The 21,953-nt window shown below is 48.2% G+C and overlaps 1 protein-coding gene across 2 annotated transcripts in view; it reads right to left on the reverse strand.

Annotated features, from left to right (window-relative positions):
• The window catches only part of MASP2 (MBL associated serine protease 2), a 47,317-nt gene that overhangs the window by 6,589 nt on the left and 18,775 nt on the right, over positions 1-21,953 (reverse strand). Inside the window, exons 1-8 of one of the 2 annotated variants that reach the window (XM_044996155.1) lie at positions 16,655-16,819; positions 16,171-16,390; positions 12,336-12,513; positions 11,266-11,397; positions 3,337-3,533; positions 2,635-2,782; positions 1,524-1,642; positions 226-304 (exon numbers count right to left, since the gene is read on the reverse strand). In XM_044996155.1, coding sequence (XP_044852090.1) covers positions 226-304; positions 1,524-1,642; positions 2,635-2,782; positions 3,337-3,533; positions 11,266-11,397; positions 12,336-12,513; positions 16,171-16,390; positions 16,655-16,659 — 1,078 coding nt within the window. In that variant the 5' untranslated portion in view covers positions 16,660-16,819. Of the gene's footprint in view, positions 1-225; positions 305-1,523; positions 1,643-2,634; positions 2,783-3,336; positions 3,534-11,265; positions 11,398-12,335; positions 12,514-16,170; positions 16,391-16,654; positions 16,820-21,953 lie in introns of those variants that run through there. The other variant, XM_044996157.1, reaches the window with a different exon arrangement.

Consider the following 21,953-nt stretch of genomic DNA (forward strand, 5'->3'; position numbering starts at 1 on the left):
TGCTTTTAAGGAATGGTGGGAAAAATTCAAGACAGCTTCCAATTTTTAAATATGAAATACAATTGAAATAATAAGAGGGGTGACTTTTACGCAACTAAAAAAAAAAGAAGCCTATATTGCCTCCTACATCTTGGCACTTATGAAGGTAATTTTATATTCTGGGTTTGACAGGAGAATTAAGACACTGGTATACTGCAAAGTTGAAGACAATTAGTGTTGACTTACTGATGCACTTTGCCATCGGTTTGTTCCAGGAACCACCCTTTTGACATTCTGCTTTAAAAGACTTTAAAACCAGTTCATTCTGCAAGAGGAAAATAAGAAATGTATTTATTTCTCTAAAATGACTAACTTGGCTTCATTAATAATCATGATGTTGCTTATTGGGCGAATGTGTCAGTTAAATATAATGTATAGAGTTTTAGCTCACTGATATGGAATGAAAAATATGCATAAAACAGATGTATATAGGGTTTGTGATGCTATTCTCAGATGTCCTACTTTGTTCTTAAACAGTAGATGTATAATTTTAGTGAGGGGTAAAGCTATTTCCTATACTGCAGCATCTTGGATATAAACATAACCTTTCTTACCACGATTTGGTGGAATAAGTGAGGGTAACTTAACACTTCTGGATATTTGTTTTGGAGTGGCAGTTCTACCCACTTATGCCTGCCCTGTGCTCCTAAAGGTTAACAATGGAGATGGCTAAAGTCATATAAAAATATTTCAAGTAAGAGCATGCTGTATCTTCTGGATTTTATCTATTTCAGTACATGAACACATCCTTTATTGCATCTCATTTTAATTATTAATTTAAACTAACACAGCTTAGATGGATTTAGTTATCCTGGGTCTGTACATGAACAACAATGTCCTCAAACTGTCAAAAGCAGGACAGATTCTAGAATCTTAATGAATGTATAGAAAATGGAGAGAAGACTATTAATGTGGGACTAGTACACTTTTTATATTGATCATGAAGATGAGCCTGTGTGAAACAAAATAATAAAGGCCAAATTGTGATCTCACACTTACTCTGAGTGGGTGCTGTATTTGGAATATCTTCAGAAATTACCTAATAAACACTGACGTTGAAATGCTATAGGAATGAATATAAAATGTCTTCCAGTGCAGCAATAGAGAGCAAATATCTGCAGAGATGTCGTAACAATTTAAAGAACTTTTTAAAAAATAATTCCGTTCCATTAAGACAACATGGCAAATGTTTTTAAAGTTATTCTCTAGCTCCCAACTCAATTACAGACAAATCTATAAGCGATGTCCGGAAAGTTTCTAAATCCTGACACTAAAACTTGTTTGGGAAAGGATAATTTCGGAAGGACCACAACTGCACAATAACTAATGCAAACTGTGTGTGTATAGTTGATGAACCCACAATTACATTAAGAGCAGCACAGAAGTTAGCCACTGTATAAAGTCATTTAACTGGAGAGAAACACATTTAATTCCACAAATTAACCTCCCTAGGGAAACCAGAGGAGGAGCTGTAGTTTACCTACTTCCAACAGCACATATCCAGTATCACAGGATAGAGTATAGTAGTCTTTCAGGATGTATTTTGCTTGCACTGGATTGATGCGACCATGGGGTGGTGCTTTAGGACTGGGGCATGGCAAAGCTGTAGAGGAATGGAAAACAAAACATTATCCTTCCTCCTAAAGCAGATTCTAATCTTTGTTTCTAAATCTGCTGTTAGGAAACCAAATACCATGTTTTCCCCTCACAGCATAACTAAGACCAAAAGGAAACATTTCATAGAGAAATGTGCAAACTTGCTGTGTTGTACTCATGACCGATGGCTGGGTCACACAGGACTGACTAGTCTTCCTGAAGCTGTGGAGTGAAGGGCATCTCTATAGCCTAGACATCAATTCATAGTTTACCAAGCTGGGTGCTTGTTTCTTAAAGCCAGAGCCGGACCTGACTATTCTGACACTAGACCCAAGGAGAATCTCACCATGCGCCGTTGTTCTGGCTCTCCTCGAGGGGTTTTACATTGGTTAATGAACCAAGTAAAAACTAAGTATGAAAGCAGTTTAGAACGGTTTGCTTGCTGTGCACGCCTCACTGGAATGAAATCCAGGGAGTGCTCTGCAGCTGAAAATTAAGTAGGGGAAAGTGTCAGAGATGCGCTGTGTGGTAGTGTAACGGAGCAGTAGCAAACAGCACAGCATCAGTCACTACTATGCTGTACCCCTTGGCCTTTTGGGACTTCACACTGATAGAAATTCTCCTGCTCCAAAAGTGCAAGCCCTTACTACTTGAGCTAAAGGAGAATCACTGTTGAGCAGCATCGAGCCTATGAGATGCAGTTGATTCTATCCAGTATAGAGAAGTGGCACACTTACACAATAACCAGTTCATTACATAATCAAGCTTCTGATGCAACAGGAAGTACAGGTTAGTTTGAAATGAGTAGCATAGTAATATTGTCAGTGAAATGGATCTCTCAGAAATACCCTTACTACTGATCCTAGCCAAAAAGGTGATAGACTGAGAACGTAGCCAGAATTAATATGAGTAAAAAATATTGGTTCTGGAATCAGCATCAGCAGCCCTGCCTCCTACGGAAGAGCTAGATTTACAAATGGCAAGAACTGAGCTACCAACCTGTTGTAGTGTATGAGATCTTCCAACCAGTGTGGTCTCCGGAGATATCGGTGGTGAAAGTAATATCCACAACGTTGCTGCCTGTCTCAATTTTTGGAGGTACATTCTGTCCACAGAACGGGCCATATTCCTTTTTGGGTGTTTTAATCTGAAACAGTGAGAAGAGTCAGACAACCATGCTTCGCCCATTCCTGGGTATTCAGATCATCTAAGGAGCATACAACTTGACTTCAATATGACACCCAGGTAGGAACTGTGCAGACCTCTAGCTGTGGCTCTCTTAGGGGATGATAAATTTTGTTAAATGTTCAATAGAAACAAAGCTATCGTTATCTCATAGATGACAAGTCATCAATAATTGCATATCGAGCATCTTTCATCAAAGCATCTCAAAAGTGCTTTAGAAATATTATTAAGCCTCACAATATCCTCATGAGGTAGATATTACGTCCATTTCACAGGGCGGCAAGCTGGCACGACAAGAGGTTGAGTCACTTGCCTGAAATCACACAGTGAGTTTAGGGCAGAGCTTAGGATAGAAGCTGGGAATCTTGCTTCCCAATCATTTTATGAAAGTGTGTTGTTCTTGGTGACGTTCACAAACAAGAAAACCTTAAAGGGCAAGAGATAAAGGGCACAATTTGAGGAAGGTGAAGCAAGCGACGAAGGCTGTGATGAAAAAACAAACGAGACTCAACAGACCTTAAGGGCATCATAGGGACACACTGTTTCCACGTGACTTTCCACGTTAAAGGTTTCCACAAATTCCAGGATGATCATGAAGCCATCTTCCACCCGGATAGTGTAGCTGCAGGTGGAGAGTTTGGGATAAGGCTTGGGGTAATCGGGGCTGGTGATCACTCCAGATCTCTTAGTAAAAGCATTGTTTTGACACTGAGCTAGAAGAAGAAAAACAAAAACGGTAACAGTGATAATTTCCCCTAGAGCTGCATCTCCTCGCATAGTAGGAATTGTAGGGCCTCTGCTATACTAGACTCTCTTCTGGAGAATGATTTTCAAATCATTGCTTAGGACACAAGGGAAACAAATTGTGTATGTGGAGGGGGTTGCTTACAGATGCCCCTAGTCTGGATTTGTCTCTGTTGCAAAAGTCACTAGATCGGTCAGTGACTTTGGAGCATAGTTAGAGGCCCAGCACCATACAGCAGTTCTGTCTCAGGAATGGTACCTTGACACGGGCAGGGATTGAGTGGGAAGAAGAGGAGGAGCCAGAAACTTAATAGCCAGGCTGTTGCAGGTCAGAATTAAGAGCCCATAGTAGGGCTGTGTCAGTCCAGCAGTGGCTGGCTGGGAAATATTAGAATGTGACAGAGCTGGGAGGCAGGCAGGAGTGAAACAGAGAATCTGTATATCAGGTCTGCAATGCTCCAGCAATGCTGTAAGCTGCTAAATGCGTGGCTTTCCTACCGTAGCCAGACTGTGCATGGTTCTAGCCAAAGCCATCAGTCCTTCACTTCCAGAAGCCTCATAATACATCTCATCCTTCTTCCTTTGCCAGAGATTGAAGATATTTTATTCTCTGGGCAAAACCAGCTGTGCCCCTTGAAGCCACAGTGCTTCCTGCTGAAGAGAGACAGGGAGGAACAACCACAAGGCTCTCTGCTTGTTGATTGCTGTGAAGTGGTGCTTGGATCAGCTGGGCACCAAGGGTTTATGATGTGGTGCCAAGAGTCAGATGAGCAGCTTCCTTTAATTAATAGGGAATGATGGACCAGTTGCTAAATTTGGCATATTGTTCAGTCTATAGCAGCACTGGTAAAGCTAAATTAATTATAAAAGGGAAAACTGTTTAGCTTTTAAAAACATACCCATAGGCCCACAATGCTAATCCCTGTCATCAGAAATGCCATCACAGCCCCTCGCCTCATTACACACACTCAATGATCTAAAACAGAACTTTCCTATGCGTTGCCCATCACATTTTGTGGTGTCTAATTAGAGGGCAAGCGTCTCAGGGACTGTCTATTGTATGGTGCAGAGCATGTTTATGCCACTTAAAAATTCTCAGGTTTCCTATGGTAAAATTGTGGGCTCCTCTTATTTTGGAGAATGAAACCTGCTCTCACCTGACACTCAATTATACAACAATCCAGTCTGCTGATGCTCAAATTTACATTGTAAGCTTTTTGAGGCAGAGATCATATGTTTGTTATGTGTTTGAACAGTGCCTAGCAGACCTGCACTACCACAATACAAACAGTAACGTGCTCTGGGCTCTGCTTACATGTCTTTTAGAAAGGTAGTATCCTTCCAGAACAAGCTGAAGTTTCAGAACTATAACTCTGACCAGCTCTTCTGGAGCAGCTCTGAGCAACTACATAAACCTATTTATCGCCATGGTACCTGAGCATCAGAGTGCATTGTATTTCAACCTGGTCACCCAAACATCAGAACAACAACATACAGATTGTTAGGCTTTTTGCTTTAATACCAGGCTCCTCGGTCATGGAATCTGAACACACTCTCAATTTTAAAGTCCAGGCCGAAGTGCCCGTCCCGCCTGCAGAGCGCAGTTGCTTTTGCCCTGAAGGAGTAAGTAAGTTCTCTGGTGCATTAAGTGCCAGGAGTTTGGGAGCTGATTCTGACTCTGCTCTTGCAGCCCGTTGCTCACTTTGTTTCCTGTAGCTGGTGTAAAGGAATCAGTTGAGCTATGTTAGATGTTGACACCCATCTCTTCCTCCCACTCCACACACCAGAAGAATAATTGGCAATTGCTTTTTTCTTTAAGTCACTGCCACATTTTTTCCCACTAAATGGATGGCCCTGTAATTCTACGGTCTGTGCCTCAATGTACTGAAGCCTTTGGTGAGTATTAGAGAGAAAACTAGGGCCTCACAATGCTATTAATCTTCTGTGATATGCCTTCCTGAGCCATTGATGGTGTTGCTTACAGTACTGACTGGGAGACTTTGGGTTCCTTCCTTTGCCTTAAGAGCTTGGTGGAAAGTAGCATGACCACATCCTCACTTTCATCCACTGCAGGGCCAGAACAAGAAGGAAGTCCTATTCAATACAAAACATTAACTCCTTCCTGGTCACAAACAAGGTAGTGGAAAATCGCTTGCTCTCCAAAAACTACATTTCCCTTGTATCACAAGAGGCTGGGCTAATCCTATCACCCTTAGGAGTGGTCATAAAACAGGTGGGAGTCAACGGGCAGTACCCTTCTAGCCTGGAGAAAGAGACAGTGCATGTTCTAGTACCAAAAAGCCAATACTTTACCTACACAAGCCTTCACCCATGCGTTGCTTCTACTGCATGAATTAGGAATACCCGTGGAGGCGAGAGTGTGGGACAGGGCCATCTCTGTTACAATGACCTCTGTGCTAGGCTACGTGATCTTGGCTTCCATTTATTATACATGGGAAGTTATATACTATAGTTACTGTAATCATCATATATATTTATATTTAAAATACTGGGATTAGTTAGAGAAGAGATTAAAGGGGAACAGGATAGAGAAATCCAAGATAATGAATGTTACAGAAGTGGTCAGTTGGGCTCCTATATTTTGTGCATATATTATCTATCACCACAGTATCCAAAGACTCCTTACTTTCTCTGATAATACAAGAACAAAGGGACACCTACATGAAATTAAGGGCCAAGAAATTTAAAATCAGATATAAGGAAATACTTGTTTTTAAATGTTGCATATAATTAGGGAGTGGGTAATGGGGTAGATCACTTGATGATTACCTGTTCTGTTCATTCCCTCTGGGGCACCTGACATTGGCCACAGGGGGTTGGACTAGATGATCTGCTGAGATTATTAGGGTTGGAAGGGACCTATGATTCTAAGACAGGATCCTGGGCTAGTATGACCATTCTTATGTTCCCTGTGGAACTTGCTGACACATGATGTTAATAAAACTAAGAGTTTATTGGGATAAAAGCAGACTAGACAATTACGGCTACACTAACTAGGACCAAAATGTTTAAGGGGGATCTACAAAGGACATAAGGCAGCAGCCACCATTTAGGGTTAGGAAGGAACAGCTCACAGAGGTGTATTTCAGAACCGTTGATTATGAGGGATTTATACCATTCTCTGAAGCATTTGGAACTTGCCATTGTCAGAGACCAGGCACTGAACTAGATGAACCACGGGTCTGATCCAGAAAGGAAATTCCTATGTTCCAGAATTGCCCAAAAAGTGTCTCTCTCCTACCATAGCACAAACAAGAGGTTTGTGGAGAAGCTCTTTGGGGCAGGAACAGTTCAGACAGCGCCTCGCACAATGGGCCCTGGTTTGTGACTGGAATCCCGCAGTGCTGGCACAATACTAATAAGAGGAAAGTGCAGACAACTCACTAATTCAGAAAATGGGTCCTCACAATCTTAACTTTGTGCTGAAGGACTGAGGAAGGGCAAAGATGGAGGCTAATTCATTCTTCATGCTCACTTAAACCTGGCTCCTTTGAGCCATGAGTGTCCATTGCGACTCATTGTGGTTAGTGGTTTTCCAACAAGACAATTTGGGGACCTGTGAGCAGACACCAATAAACCCTCTTGATGCGTAGCCACAAGCAGCGGCTAAAACCAGCTGACCAGACAGGAACAGGCGCCTCATGCCAGACCAAGGGATTTGCAGCTTGAAGATGAAACACTTTAGGACCTGTTCTACTTTTCTATTCAATAGCTCCTGGATGTGGCCATGGGGAACTGCCTTTGAAAGGGCTGTATTTTTACTTCACAGATCTGCAAGTGAGAAACTCATAAACTAGCCGGCACAAAAAGAATCAAATCATGTTCAAACAGCGCCCGGCAGGAATGCAGAGCCTGGGTTTCTCAGACCAACCTTTAGAGCTGCCCAGTGTCGTGGAAAAATTGACCACACCGTTGATTTTGGGTCAGACACACTGAGGCACCTTTATTAAAATTCCGATATGCATAAAGGGAAGGTCAACATGGCCCCACACAAAGAAGGTGGGGGTAGCTGCCTTGTCTTTAACAGATTTTCACCAAGCTTATAAAGGCTAAAACCACAAAGCATAATTACACATCACACACATTACACGTTACCAACTCCTTATTTGGCATACTTTCTTACTTTTAGTGAGCCTGTCACCATCTAGGGCTTTTCCTGCTATTGTCCCAAATGTGGTTTTCGTTGGTAGTCTGCCTGCCTGTAAGACCCCTGCTTGCGGTTACTTCTGCAAAAGCTCTAGCTAGACTCTGCGTATTACAGCTGGGCACCTTAGGCTGCTTGGTTCCTCTTTTTGCTTTACTTCCTGGTGCCCGTTATATAGACAAACAAGAATTGCAGAAGTTAACCTTTGTCCTATATAGCAATTTGGATTTGCTAACAGGCCTAGGCCTGAAAGGCAGGGGTTAGGATGCAGTTTGCTTCTGACCCTATGGGTAGGGGTCTGGCAGCTAACTCAGCTTGGGGCAAGCGGGACCCCTTAAAATCCCTATCACCAGAGAGCACTCAATTCTACTTAGTCCATATTTTTTATTTGAATCACAGTGAGCTGTTCGCCAGAGACTTGAACTCTAAGAAATGGGCCCCTCTAAACTTGTGAGCTCAGAGCCACTGGCTCATTGGTTTCTAACAAAAAATGGGTCATAAATCGTGCTATCGAGCCACCAGAAAAATCTCAAGCTGCTATAGGCATGGAAACCAACAGAACTATTGTGAGCATGAAGCAGCCTTCAAGACAAGATCAAGTACATCAGGACAGAGCCTTCCTACCCATGAAGAGCTAGTCAGTCTGAGATTGGCATTGATATCTCTGTCTAGGTTTGAATGTAGCTTCATCACCAGAGTATCTAAGCGCTTCACACTCGTGGTGCGTGGGGGGGTTACCCTCACAACATCCTTGTGAGGTAGGGAAGTGGTGTTGTTCCCATTTTACAGATGGGGAACTGAGGCACAGGGTAGATTAAATGACTTGCCCAATGTCACACAAGAAGTCGGTCACTGAGCCAGGACTGAGCCCAGGTCTTCCAAGCCTGTGTCTGATGCTCTACCTATTAGACCATCCTTCCTCCCAGTTTTCCCTTGGAACAGGGATTTGGGGTATGCACGAACGGAGCATAGAAAAGTAGAGCTTGGAGTAGAGAGACTGAGCCTCTGAGGGTTGTTTTAAGTGTCCTCCTGCCCTTATTTTTTTACTTCAGCAATGAAGAGGCTCCACGGCCATTAAACTATCCTTGGGCTCATGAACTTACTGATCTTTTTTAATTTATCTTCAGGGGGATTTTCCTGGAGCCTCTCAGTTCCACTAGTGAATGTCCCACTTGCAGCCAGAAAACAGGGCCTGGAACCTGGCCAGTGAACACCCCACTGAGGTTACCTAGCCAGCTCCTGTGTTACCTTGAAACAGGAAAGGGAGGCATGGATCAATGGGAACATTAGTGGAGACTGCACCCCAGGGGTTCACCTGGCTGCTACTGTGCCACTTATAAAGAAGGAACCAGGCACTGGATGGAGCCACTTATTTAAATCCACCTCTTCACTCTGCTGTATCCAGGATACTATCTTTGTCAGTGGCAGACAGAGGACACATGGCAGCATAGGAGACCTCAGCTGAGCTGCCTTGTGGCTACAGTTGGAGCTCTGGATCTGTCAGGCAAGAGATGGGGCTTCCTTTCCACACCCAGCAGAAAGACACCACTCCCCCAAAGCTGGCTGCTTTGCTTACACTAACCGATTCATTATTTTCTTTAGCAAAGCACCAGGAGCCCTTTGCAGAGGGCTCACCAGACTGCACCATAAAAACAGGGTTGGGTTTCCAGTGGGAGATGTGGCTAAAGTCATAAAGTTTGGGTCCTGATCCAGATTTTTCCCACAGTGTCAGCATGCTCAAAACTGGGGCTTTGGGCTTGTCTGAACACAGACAGGAGGTTCTCTCTTGGTGTCGAACTTACCGAGTATTCAAACTGGGGGAGGAGTTCAGGCCCTATTCTAGTTTAAGCACTTTGATCAGTCAAGCAAGAAAAGCCATGGGCTTAAGACCAGAGGCAGTCCCACCTCTAGGTAGCTTTACTGCCAATAGGACGGCTCTCTCTTATCAGCCTCTGCCTTATCTGCCTTCTCCCTTCCTCAGCAGCACATGGCAATGCAAAGAAATGATGGGGAGGCTGCAGTTGACTTTAGAAACAGGAAAGGCCATTTTATTGTCCAAAGGAGACAGGTCTGGAAGGAAGGAAACCGAGACATGCGCAAGTCACTAATCAAACAAGCAAGCGGAGCTGGTGGCCCTGTGACATGCAGCTATGGACAGGTCAGGAAGAAGGACGAGCCAGCTCTTCCCAGCACATCTGTCTTGATCTCTGCCTATGCGAGGAGAAGCTTAATTATCTCACACTGGAAAATAAAGGAGAAAGAGAGTAAATGAATAAGAGGGCAGCCAGTCTCAGCCTTCCCGGAGCGGGGCCAAAAACTCAACGGGGGCAGCTGTCAGCATGTTTCCAAACAGACCTTTGGAGTCGGAAGGATGGAATGAGCTCAGCGCTTGCCGTTTTAAATCAAGATGGGAGATTTGCTTTAAAAAAGACAACAAACCCAGCCCCCCTGCTGTTACAAGCCCCAGTGATGGGAAGAGGAAAAGGGACTGGGGCAGCAGGCAGGAGTTACCAATGCACTAGAGATATGCCTGAGTCGTAGAGTCTGGCTCTCACATCGGGCCCAAACATCCCCACAATTTGTGCATGTTTGCAATGGGCTGGATTGAAACTCTAGATCCAGAGATCCAGGCTTGAGCTTCAGAGTTTAGATCTAAATCCATAGCGAAGTGGTGGAAAAGCTGGGGGCTGTATCATTCCACCCCAGCCTTGACCAAGTACAAAGTAGCTCTGGTTCTCCCCAGGCTCAGGAGCCAGCTCCCGGTCAGCAAACCTGCATGCAGCAGGGAGGAGTCTGGCACCAGGAATCTGCACGTTTTGCTGCAGGCAGAACCAAGCCCGAGGTGTTGATCATTGCACTGATTCAGACAGACATTCACTCCTTATTGTCAGATCATAAAACCTTCCTCCAGCAACACGTGCAGAGCAGCAGAGACAGCCAGCAGCCATTCTCTGTCGGAACTGGGAATCCACTATCATTCATCAGCAGATTGTTCCTCCTCGAAGCTGCCCCGAGCTCAGGTCCCGAAGTGCCAGAAGACTCAAAAGTATTATCCATCGCAGCACTCAGAAGGCAGGAGTGCTGGCCGGAGGGGCTGGGCTGGCAGCCCTGCAGACTGAAGGTCTCTGATACGAGCAGCCACGAGGCAGGCTTCCTTTCTCCAGCCAACATGCCGAAAACCTGATCTGGAGGGATGATTTCTGGCAGCGTTCTACCCTCCATGTCTAGCCAAGCACTGGCCTCTCTTCTGAGACTGCTGACACTAGGGCTGGTGAATGCCAGGGGCGGGAATCCGGGATGCCTGACTTGCAGGAGCTAGACTGAGGCTCCCCTGCACTCTGCCATCAGCTGAGGAGCGTGTGCACTGACTCACACCCTGCACCATCAGGGTGACTTCATCTGGCCTGCAGGGGCCGTAAGCCAGCTCTGAACTTGGCTGCGGCGTGGGTTCCTCACTGACCTGTTGTCTAGAGGGGGAGAGGGACTCCTGTTCTGACAGAAAGGGGGCAGCCCACCCTGCACACGGGCAGACTCACCTGAGCAGGTCCTCTTGTTTTCATGGAGGACGTAGCCAACCCTGCAGCTGCAGTAGAAGCCGCCCAAGTAATTATGACAGTGATGGTCACAAAGCGGTTCGTCGTCAATCAGCAGCTCACACTCATCAACATCTAGCGGGTTGAAACACAGCAGCATTAACTTGACTGCATCGGGTGGGGGGGGAGCTCTGAGCAGGACTGAAATGGGAACTGAGGGGAGGTGGGAACAGAGACATGTTTTTGGAAACTGACTTGATACCCTTTAAACGTGTCTGTGTCTGTTTGGGCCAGGCTGGTGTTTCTTGGTATTCTCTGTAAAACATAAAGGTGGGGCTTTCAGAGGAGTCTAAGCCAGGCAGGGGCAGGTTACCCCAGGAAGCGAATGCGTCTGGTGCTTCTGAATCACTCTGGGGCTTTTCCAACACACTTCTCCTCCCACTCCCTCCCCTTAGCTTATATAGTTGGACAATCCCCTGCTCTAGGCACCATATGCAATTCAAAGCCAAACACCCACCACAATCTGACAGCTTGTGAAGGAGCATACGGGGATTCCCCCTTCCCCAGACACCAGCTCCACCTGACCCACTGTGACAGTGCCGTCTTGCACAGTGATTACTGATGCCCACTTTGTATTCTGATCTCACACGGATTCCTGCCGTACTCCCTTGTCCTAGGAAGAATCTACCTCCAGCGCTCTCAAATCCTGTACAGGCGTTAATTAACCATCACAGCAGCCCTGGGTGGTAAATGGGAGTCTCCCCATTTTGTCCATGGGGGAAGAGCAGGTTCAGAGACAGGAAGTGACTTGCCCAAGGTCACACAATGAGACAGTGGCAGAGTTGGGGATAGAACCCAGATGTCCTGAGTTGTAGTCACCTACTCGAGTCACTGCCTGTAGCTAATACAGCTGCTCCTAATCCATTCGCTAGTAGCAGCGGGCAGAGTCTCCATTCACCTGGGAAGCCCAGCCGTCTCCTTCGGCCAGCCCCTGCTGCTAGCAGCCAGAGTCCCTAGCGTAGCTGGGTTGGTTTCTCTACCCCTGCCTCCTCACTGCGGGGCCCGTCTCTCACCTTCAGCTGCATAGAAGGCCTCGAAGCCAGTGAACGGGTTCTCGTTGGAGTAGTCGGATCGGAACGTCACAGTAAGGGTGTTGTCAATGGAGTGGTACGTCCTGTTGCCCGGAGCCTCCTCGGTGTCCGTGCTCTCGCGTCCACACAGCGTGGCCACCAGCTTCCCGCCGGAGCTGATCTGTGCAGGGGATGGAGGAGTCAGTCACGTCTACGCTCAGCTGCAGCCTCTATTTCCACACCCGCCCCCCACCCAGTGCATGGAGCCCAATCAGGGGGACCAGGAGCAGGTCCTTGTGCAGGGCCACACCCAGCTCCCTCCCTCACCATGGTATGCCCCATGGTCAGCTCCATATAATTATCTCCACCCCTGCCTGCTTCCAGCTTGCCTTGATTCCCCCCCCACCACCTTTCAGCTGTGGCATCCCCCCCGTGCAGCCTCGGGAGCATGACCCAGCAGGGATAGAGGGACTGGAGATTGCTGGAGAGGCAAGAAAAGGAAGGAAGAACCATGACAGGCACTAGCAAGAGCAGCTTTAACTTGTAGCCAGGGCTCCACAGGACCCTGAATGAACCAGCACATCCACCATGTGCCCTGGCCACGTGCTCTCCACTCTGCTGGCAGAGCTGAGGCTGAAGGTCCCCTGCTCCTGGCGGACTTTCCACCACCAGAAACTTTGTCCCCCAGTGCGACAATCAGGGGGTTTAGAGATTACAGCATTTGTGATGAAGACCATCCATCTGGATTTGGTTATACAATTGCGGATGTCACATTTCCCCACACCCTGACTTACCCCCCCCCCATTTGCCTCCCCCCCCCTAAATCCTTGGCTGTAAAGCTCATTGCCTGAACCCTCCCTTCCCCCCAACACACACACACGGCCAGCTTGGGCCACCAGCCCGGGGTTCTGTTTGCTGTGGGTTTTGTTCCTGTTTGCTTGCCCCTTTGATCCTATGTGGGAGCAATCCGCTGGGCTATGCCCAGTCACAGGCGAAAGTAGGGATGAGGGTTAAACGCAGGTTAAACACACACAGCTTTGAATTTACCGTAAAGCCCTGCTGAGCTGGGTCTCCCCATTCCCACATTCTCCCTGATGCAATGTTTCTTGGTGGGAAACACCCATTGGATTCCCCAAGTGTCCCACTCCCCGGGCCCCATGTCCCTGAACATTTTGGACGCTGCTACTAGGCCAATTTTGATAAACAGGATTTGTGCTGCCCCTGAGGACGGGGGGGATGAGAGCTCATGCACACAAGTTCTAGCAGCGGGTAAGAGGCTGAGCAGTCTGACCGACAGGGTGCAGCCTCCGAGGAAGGCGTGGTGAAAAGCACTATGGCCTTAGAGCAGTGGGTTCCCAAACTAACAACCCGCGAACCCCTTTCACTAAAATGTCAAGTCTGGTGAACTCCTAAAAATGAATATTTCCAGGGATTTTCTCCCTTGCCTCAGCATAAATTATAAAAGCAGTGATCTTGGAAATATAACATTTGTTTTTATGACATGCTTATTACACACTATTTATTAACTATGATTTATCATCACAGTATTTTTATTACATTATGAAAATGGCAGCACTCTTCCAAGATCTCACTTTTGTAGCTTGTGTCACTTTTGATTAAGCCTCTTATAAGATAAGGCTCCTATCAGAGGCGCCAGTAGAAAAAAGGGTTCCGGGGGCAAAGCCCCTGCGCACCCTGGGTTCTGGGGCAGCACTGCCAGAAAAGTGGGGGGGGGGGGGCCATGGGGGCCACTGGAAAAAAAGGGGAGGGACCCACCGGGGGGGAGGCGCAGACGCGGGGGTGGCATGTGACCCTCATCGCCCCCCATACTGGTGCCTCTGGGTCCTATGTTTCACCAAGGGGGATCAGATGTGAAACAGCAGGAAGCTATTTAGGAAGCCAACTCAAAGAGTTCCTCCTCCACAAGCATTCAGGTCTTGAGCAGTCCAGGCAAACAATGACCATTACAACCAAGCTTAAACTTGTTCTTCATAATCATTTAAAAACAACACTAGCAGCCTATTAAATTTAAAAAACAGCAGAAAATATCCACCTCAGCGTGATAGAGACGCTTGCTTTGATCTGCTTGGCTCTTGGAAGTCCACAAGGCTCCAGGCTGCTGGCCCCGGGCTGCCCAGGGTCCCTAGGGACAGCTCTGGTCACCATTAAGGAATTCCCCCCACCCCCCGAGAACCTCCTGTAACATTTTGTGAACCCTCAGGAGTTCGGGAACCCCAGTTTGGGAACCACTGCCTTAGAGGAACATGAACATCTCGCCAGAGTAACTCAGGGATTAAGATTTTACTGCCTGATCTGGTTCTAGTGACCTTAAAACAACCATGGCCAATGTGGGCACACCACCTGCTTCCTGCACGTCTCCTGCAGAAACGGCTCCACCAACCACACACTGACCTTCCAGTACGCCCCCACCGATATCAGTATGAACATGTGGCTGGACAGCTGGTGTGCTGAGATTGCTGCCTTGTGCTCCCCTCGTCCCCCATTCCTTTGGCCACTCATCATACGCTAAACTCGTACATTCTCTGGGGCAGGGCCCATCTTTTTATTAGATGTATAAGGACATAAGAATGGCCATACTGGGTCAGACCAAAGGTCTATCTTGAGTATCATCTGCAAACTTTGCCACCTCACTGTTTACCCCTTTCTCCAGATCATTTATGAATAACTTGAATAAGATTGGTCCTAGGACTGACCCTTGGAGAACACCACTAGTTACCCCTCTCCATTCTGAGAATTTGTGCGCCTAGCACAACGGGCCCCGATCCAGCTATCAGGGCCTCTAGGTGTTATTGTAATAAAACATCAACATGTAGACACAAAAGGTTCTGGTCAAACCTCCAAAATCCTCCCAATCAGCCTGGCTTTGAGTTTGACCCAGCAGCGTCTCCTTTCAGGCTTTCACACACTTCCCCCAAATAGTCCTTTGGCCACTTTCTTTTCGCAAGCTCTTCCCCATTATTTATGGACATCCTGATGCTGATGCTTGGGCCGCGTCCCAGCAGCACAGCTCTCATGAGACACAAGTATTTTGTAGAGCCAGTCAAAAAAATTCAGATAGGACAGAAAATGCTGATTCAAGAAAACCGAAACGTTTCCTCAGAATGTATCACTTTGTCAAAATGTTTGATGAAAAATTACTGAAGGGTTTCATTTAAATAAGAGTGAAGTGTTTTGCTTCTATTATATTGCATTATAATAGATAATAGATAAAAGTCTTATAAATTATAATATAATATGAGAAGTGATGCACTTCCATAAGCTTGTTTCTGTATTTCCAAAATGGAATTGCAGCAATATTATTTTGTGAGAAATTCTGACTTCTTGTTTCCATGTGGGATGAAAGAAAATTTCAACATGTCCCATCTGCCCAGGGCACAGAAATTCAGCATTTCCGCCAGCTCTAGTTTTCTTCCAGCGATGCTTCCTGATCCTGTGGGCCTATGTGACTGCATCACTTGCAAATCAGCTGAGCCCAAACATTACAAGGAGATAGGACCATAAGAAAAACCGATTCCTTGAAACTTGCAACCTCAGACGGAGCTGGTTGTGCCATATATCGGTATCCATATTTCAATCTGAGTGTGGAAGGGGATATGCATCTCCAGTGGACACAGACAGTACAAAGCAAACTACCTAGAGAAATGTATGCGTCTCTACAGAAGTGCACGTGCACTCCCATATTGTAAGTACAAACATACACCTCTCATAGGTCTCGTATACATCCAGCTTTCAACGTGCACAGACACAAAGTTCTATATTAATACATATCCCTCATGCATGACCATGGACACCCTCTTTGCCCCGAGGCTCCACGTACCTTCACGTAATCATATTCACATAGGTAGGACAGCTCCATGTTAAAGTGGGTGAAGTAGATCCGGATGGTGTATCCCTTGGGGACGCTGATATTCCAGGTTCTCTCCTTGCTGTTGGGGTACACGTTTGGGAAGTCTGGGGATGTGATCCTCCCATACATTTTCTGCAGCTGGATGTTGCTACCCACTCCATGGCAAAGGGCCGCCACAAGGAGGTACAGCCTGCCCCAAATGGAACATAGACAATAACAAGGGGGGTGAACGTTAGCTCAGAGATCACGCTTGCTACACACCGAGGCACTAGGACACTAGTCAACATCTCTGCACCTGATGCTCCTCTCCTGTGTAAATGCCCTGGGTGTCAAAGGAGTGCTGCTGACAAAAGACCCAGGAGAGGAGAACTGGGCTGCATCTCCTTGCATAAAAACAGGACAAAGAGCTAGAGAACCCAGGCTGCCTGAGAAGAGCCTCCTTGACCGCACTCACCTCATCCTTCCACTGTCCCTCCGGAGCCTGCAGCAGCTTCTCCTGGTGCGCTTGCCTCTGAGGGTGAGTTTGCTTTGCTGTGTTTGTCTGGCTCTTGAACTCTGATGTTTATCTCCCTTTCCCCCCTCAAAGGCTGAGTTCTGGGAACAGCAGTTACAACAGAGCGGGCCTGAGCTCAATGCACAGGACCCGAGTCAACCCCGGCTCAAAGTGCAAAGCAGAGCTGAAAGCGCAGCTGGATTCCAAACTTTCCAGCCCCCACCTCTCTGGAGGGATGAGCAATGGGCCTGGTATTTGTGCAGAGAAGCCGGGAAAGGGGAGAGGATGGGTGGGGGCAGGTACAGGGTGGTTCAAGATTGTGTGTGCTAAGGCATGGTCAGGGTGTTTGGGAACATCATTCCCCCTGTTACCAGCTGTTCGGTTGCTATTACCCAATAAGCCTGAGCCCACGGAGCCAAGGAGGAACCGGATGGGAACCCAGGTCCCTTTGCTGATCCGTTTTACCAGCAGCTTTGACAAAGGACGATCACAGAACACTTTAGGGCACCAGCAGTACAGAACGCTGTAACCAGACAGGAGGCGCTTAGGTACTACGGTGATGAGGGCTCTACGACGATTGGGGTACACAGACCTACGGCTGGGGCACAGAGCCTTTAAGCGCCCAGCTGCTGGTTCTAATCCGGCCCAAATCTGTTGTTCTGTGCACATCCAGCCTTTGCCACTTTGCATCCACGCTGGAGCACTGGGCTGATAGGGTTAAAAATCCAGCTGTGGAATTACACCCAGCTGTGCCATGGAGGGTGCCATGCCAAGCGGCAAAGGGAGAGGGGGAGTCAGAGGAAAGATGGAGAGCTGGCCATGAAGAGAGATGCAGGGAGGCAGGAGCAGCACAGGAGAAGCTCTCCCCCCACCAGCACACAGAGGCAGGAAGCCAGGCAGAGGGAAGTGGTGTAGCAGGAGAATAGAGGGAGTTTCTCCTTGTCCAAATGGGACCCTGCAGTGACCAGCAGCTTGGGCTCCTCTCTTTTCAGTCGACAGATGGTGCAGGCAGGGCCAATCCCTGCACACCCGTAGCACCAGCCAAGGCACAGATTCCCACACACTTTACAAGCACTATGCATTCAGCTGCACAATAGCCTGCTGGTGCTGGGGGGAAATCCCAGTCCATGTAGAACAGTCTCCACTGAACCAAACGGGTGATGTCAGCTTTGGTGCAAGTCAGCGTGGCTCTGTCGATGTCTCGCCAGCTGAGGATCTGGCTCATAGGTCAGATCCTGGTTTCCCTTGAAGTCAATGGCAAGATTCATACTGAAGTCCCCGGAACAAGGATTTGGGCCACTAACTCCCAACACAGGGCCAGATTCTGGAGCTATTCGGGCTGTACTGGAGCTCAGAAGTGGGGCCCTCCTTAGATTTTTTAAGTTAAAGAATTTCTAGAAACACCCCTACCCCAGCTCCCCTGTGTACAGGCCACAGCAGACAAGCATCAAAGAGGAGTGAGCGAGCTCCATAGAGATTGCACAGGTGCTGTCTCTCTCCCACACCCGTCACCCAGAAGGGAAGGCGACAGGGAAGCTGACTTGCAATGAGAAGCACAGGTTCCTCTGTGGTCTGTGAAGAGGAGTTGTGCCAGGACATCCGATTATCCTCTTACCACAGCCAGTGCCCCTTCTCCCAGGGGTCTGCTCCTCCAGCCAGCAAAGCTGCCAATCCCCTGCAGTCTACCTGGGCATTTTCCACCAAACGAAACCAAAGCCAGGGAGTGACCCCTACCAAACTGCAACCAGAAAATGCCATTTCACAGAGGGGAAGGGGCAGTCAACACCAGTCCAGGCAACAGCAGCAGTAAATGAGATTAGGGGGCTAGACCACACAGGAGCTAGAGAGGACTAGATGTTTGCAGGGCCCACTGATCGCTAAACAGCCCCCACTGAGCTCTCACAGCTCACGGACTTTACACAGGCCACAGACAGAAAACTTTGGGAAATCAATAAGTGCCAAGCTGAACGCTGGCTGTTTGCTCGGCACTGTCACCGCTTGTAATTTCAGCTATGTTTGTGTCTAGGAACACACCTGGGTGTTGAATATGTGGGTGTATATACAGTCCTCAGGCGACTGTTCATGTGGTGAGAGCGAGTGTGTACATGTACGTACAGTGATCAGGCAATTGTTTGTACATGTCTGGATTAAGCAATCAGATCCCAGAGTGCAAATCTGTTTTGGTTAACTTCCATGTCCCACTGCCAGTATTTCTCCGGTCCTGCAATGTGCCCTCTCTGTGATTGGCCGTGAATTATTCTATCGTCGTCCAACTCCAAACTGTCTCCCTGCAACTGCAGGCTGCTCTTTTCCTTTGCATTACCAGAGCGCCTCAGAGCCCCAGTCACAGACCAAGACCCCATTGTGCAAGTCACCGCACAAACACAGAACACAACAGCCCCTGCTCTTGCACGTTTTAGCAGCATTGGTCCCAAGCTGCAGGGGTCAGTCCCAGAATGAAAGTATCAGCTCTAAGGTTGTTGTGAAATGTCTCCAGTGTATTGAGAGTTTGACCAAGCCCTTCCATCCCCGTCAGCCCCAGGTCCTCCTGTTTGATGCTTGGATTCTAACCCATCACAGGGCCCACAGCTGGCCCTCAGAATGTCTCTGCATCAGAACATGGAAGCTGACCTGGCAAGAGACCAGGGAAGGTGTTGAATTCTTGGTGCAAATACAAGGCTCCCACCTCCATGGGCTTTGGAGAAGCCAGGCTGCTAGCCGGAGCTGGGGAAAACCTTTTAGAATTAAGTGCCTGGGATGAAATCCTTACCCACTGTTTTGCCTGTTTCCTTGCAAAGAGCCCTTCTCATTTCAGCACGTCTTGCTGCATCAGCCAGCCATTTGCAGCCCTAGCTTAACAGCATCATGCTGAGTAACCGCAGGCCCTACAAAATGACTCCTAACACCCATCCTCCTTCTCCACCCAGCCCCAAGCAAGCCTGAAGGCTGGGCGCACCCACCCCCTGTCCCTGTAAGATGCAGCTATTTGCCAGTTGCCTAATTACTGACCCAGTTAAGGAAGCTTTGGGTTATTCTATGTGACAGGAGCCCATTGTGAATTCTGCCCAGCTGTCTCCCCACTCCCAGCCCCGTCCACGCTTGAGGGACCGAGGTAGCCCAGAGGGAAGAAGTCGCTTTCAAGAGGAAAGCGTGTGTGAAAGCCAAGGTCCAGGGAAGGGGCTCTGCCTTCGAATCCGTGTCGCCGCAGCAGCGGACATGGTGTGACGTGGGAATGTCTGAGAGACCCCATGTGGGGACTGCAGCAAACATCTGCCCCAGCTCCCCCCTGTGTTCGCTTTCCTGCTCCCCCTACCTCCCACCGCAGCACGGCCTGTCAAGGAAAGGGCTCAGATCCCCTCCGGGGCAGCAGCTCGGATGCAGGCAGCTGAGCCGTGCCCATCAGTAAGTCAGTGCAAGCAGAGCGGTTCAGTCGGGGCCCAGCAAACGTGGCTTGCCAGCCGGGACGTCTACCAGCCAAAGGCCCATCTGGAGTATCCCGGGAAGGCCAAGAAGCAGGGCGTGGGAGGAAGGTGGTGCTGGAGAGCAGAGACAAGGCTGTGCTGGAGGGGAGTGAGTGGGGGATACACAGGAGACACACCCAGAGGGCTGTAGGTTTGACTTGCTGAGGTCTGCATGTTCCCTAAGCTCTGCCCCCTGCTGATTTGGGGGGCACCCGCTTTCCCCAAATATAAACCTCTCCTCCCATTTCCACAGGCCCCAAGCCTCTCCTTGCACCAAGGTGAGGTGAGCAAAAAGGGTAAATTGATGTCATGCTTCAAGACGGTTTCTCTCTTCTATTAGTATTTGCCTCCCCTTCGCCCTCACCCTCCAGGTCACTATTTCCCATGGCTCGGCTTCCAACTAATGCAGGATGCTACGGCGTGTCTCCGCAGCAACACTTCCTACCGTGAGAGCATGTCACACCAGTTGTCTGCTCCCTACACTGGCCTCCGCAGATAGAAAAGTAAGCCAAGTTCAAGGTCTCAGCTTGATCTTCAAGGCACTCTGTGGCCTGGGCTGAGGGATGAAGACCGTGGTCAACCACTCTGCCCCAGTGGAGCTCTCTGTAATAAGCGTAAAGCTCTTCTGTGGAAGAGACAGAACTTTCCTTGGGGTCTGGTCCGAGACCATGGAATGAACTACCCCCAAGGACCATCACTTTCACTCCAAGTGCCAGGCACATTTCTTTGACTTGCCTTCTCTAACATAAACCTACACAGACACACACGCGCACACTCTAAAACAGAACACTCCACTGCTCACGCGTCTCCTGCAGAGGAGAGAACAAACATGACAGATGGCAGTCACATTGCTGAAAGCACCGCTGGAAGGCACTCAGATGTACTCCTCGCCTCGCTGTAAGAACCCATATAGAATAGAATCTCTTTTCTCTTGCCTGGCTGTCTGTCTTCCCCTCTCCTGTTTCCCTTCACCTGTCTCTCAAAGAAGGAAATCACTCACATGGCCCCACGCCCTGGGTACCACGCCCTGTGTCTGCCACATTGGCTCGGAGTCTGCCACTGCAGTGGAACAGCTGTTTCTCTCTGCGGAGAGAGTTTGGTTCGAGTTCAGATAAAGTAGGAGCCAGGCCTATGTTGTAATACTGTCCTCTGCCTTCCTCTCTCAGATCAGAGGAGATATGCACGTTACAGGCACAAACAGCCTGTTTCCTAGATAATTATGGCTCAAAGCAACGGATAGGAATTAAGGAAAAGTTCATGTTACTCATACTCCCAGGACAAAATCCTAGAACAGTGAAGGGAACATGTGGTTAATGATACAGGGGAGTGACCAGGGCAGGACACAGCTCCATTGCTAGTCTCCAGTTCTTCTGCTAACAGAAAATGGGCTGCAACAGTGATTCCTCACCACGCCAGCCTCATTTAGATCAGCACGCTGGTGCTGTTACAAGGACACTGCAGTCTTGTTTAACAAGCAACCTGAATAAGCCAAGTCATTCTGCTCCTGGAACGGCCCCCAGGAACCAGGACCATCTCCCTCTGCAACAGTGGTTCGGGTTTGTACACCTTCCATGGTGACCAGGTGAGCTGAAAGATGGCCTGCCTGCTAGGAGATGGCCCTCTGCAGCATGCTTAAGCCTCCAGTGAAAGACCCCCATCTCCTGTGAAGCAGCATCTCTCCCCATGGACACTGGTGTCTCGGGGATAACTGATGAACAGCTTTGCAACAGGGCTCAAATCCCTCCCCCATCCAAGGGTCCATTTCTCTGCCCCTGCTCCAGTCCTCCTTAGATAAGGCT

The sequence above is a fragment of the Mauremys mutica genome, chromosome 21 (assembly GCF_020497125.1).
Source record: "Mauremys mutica isolate MM-2020 ecotype Southern chromosome 21, ASM2049712v1, whole genome shotgun sequence".
Classification (NCBI taxonomy): Eukaryota; Metazoa; Chordata; order Testudines; family Geoemydidae; genus Mauremys; species Mauremys mutica.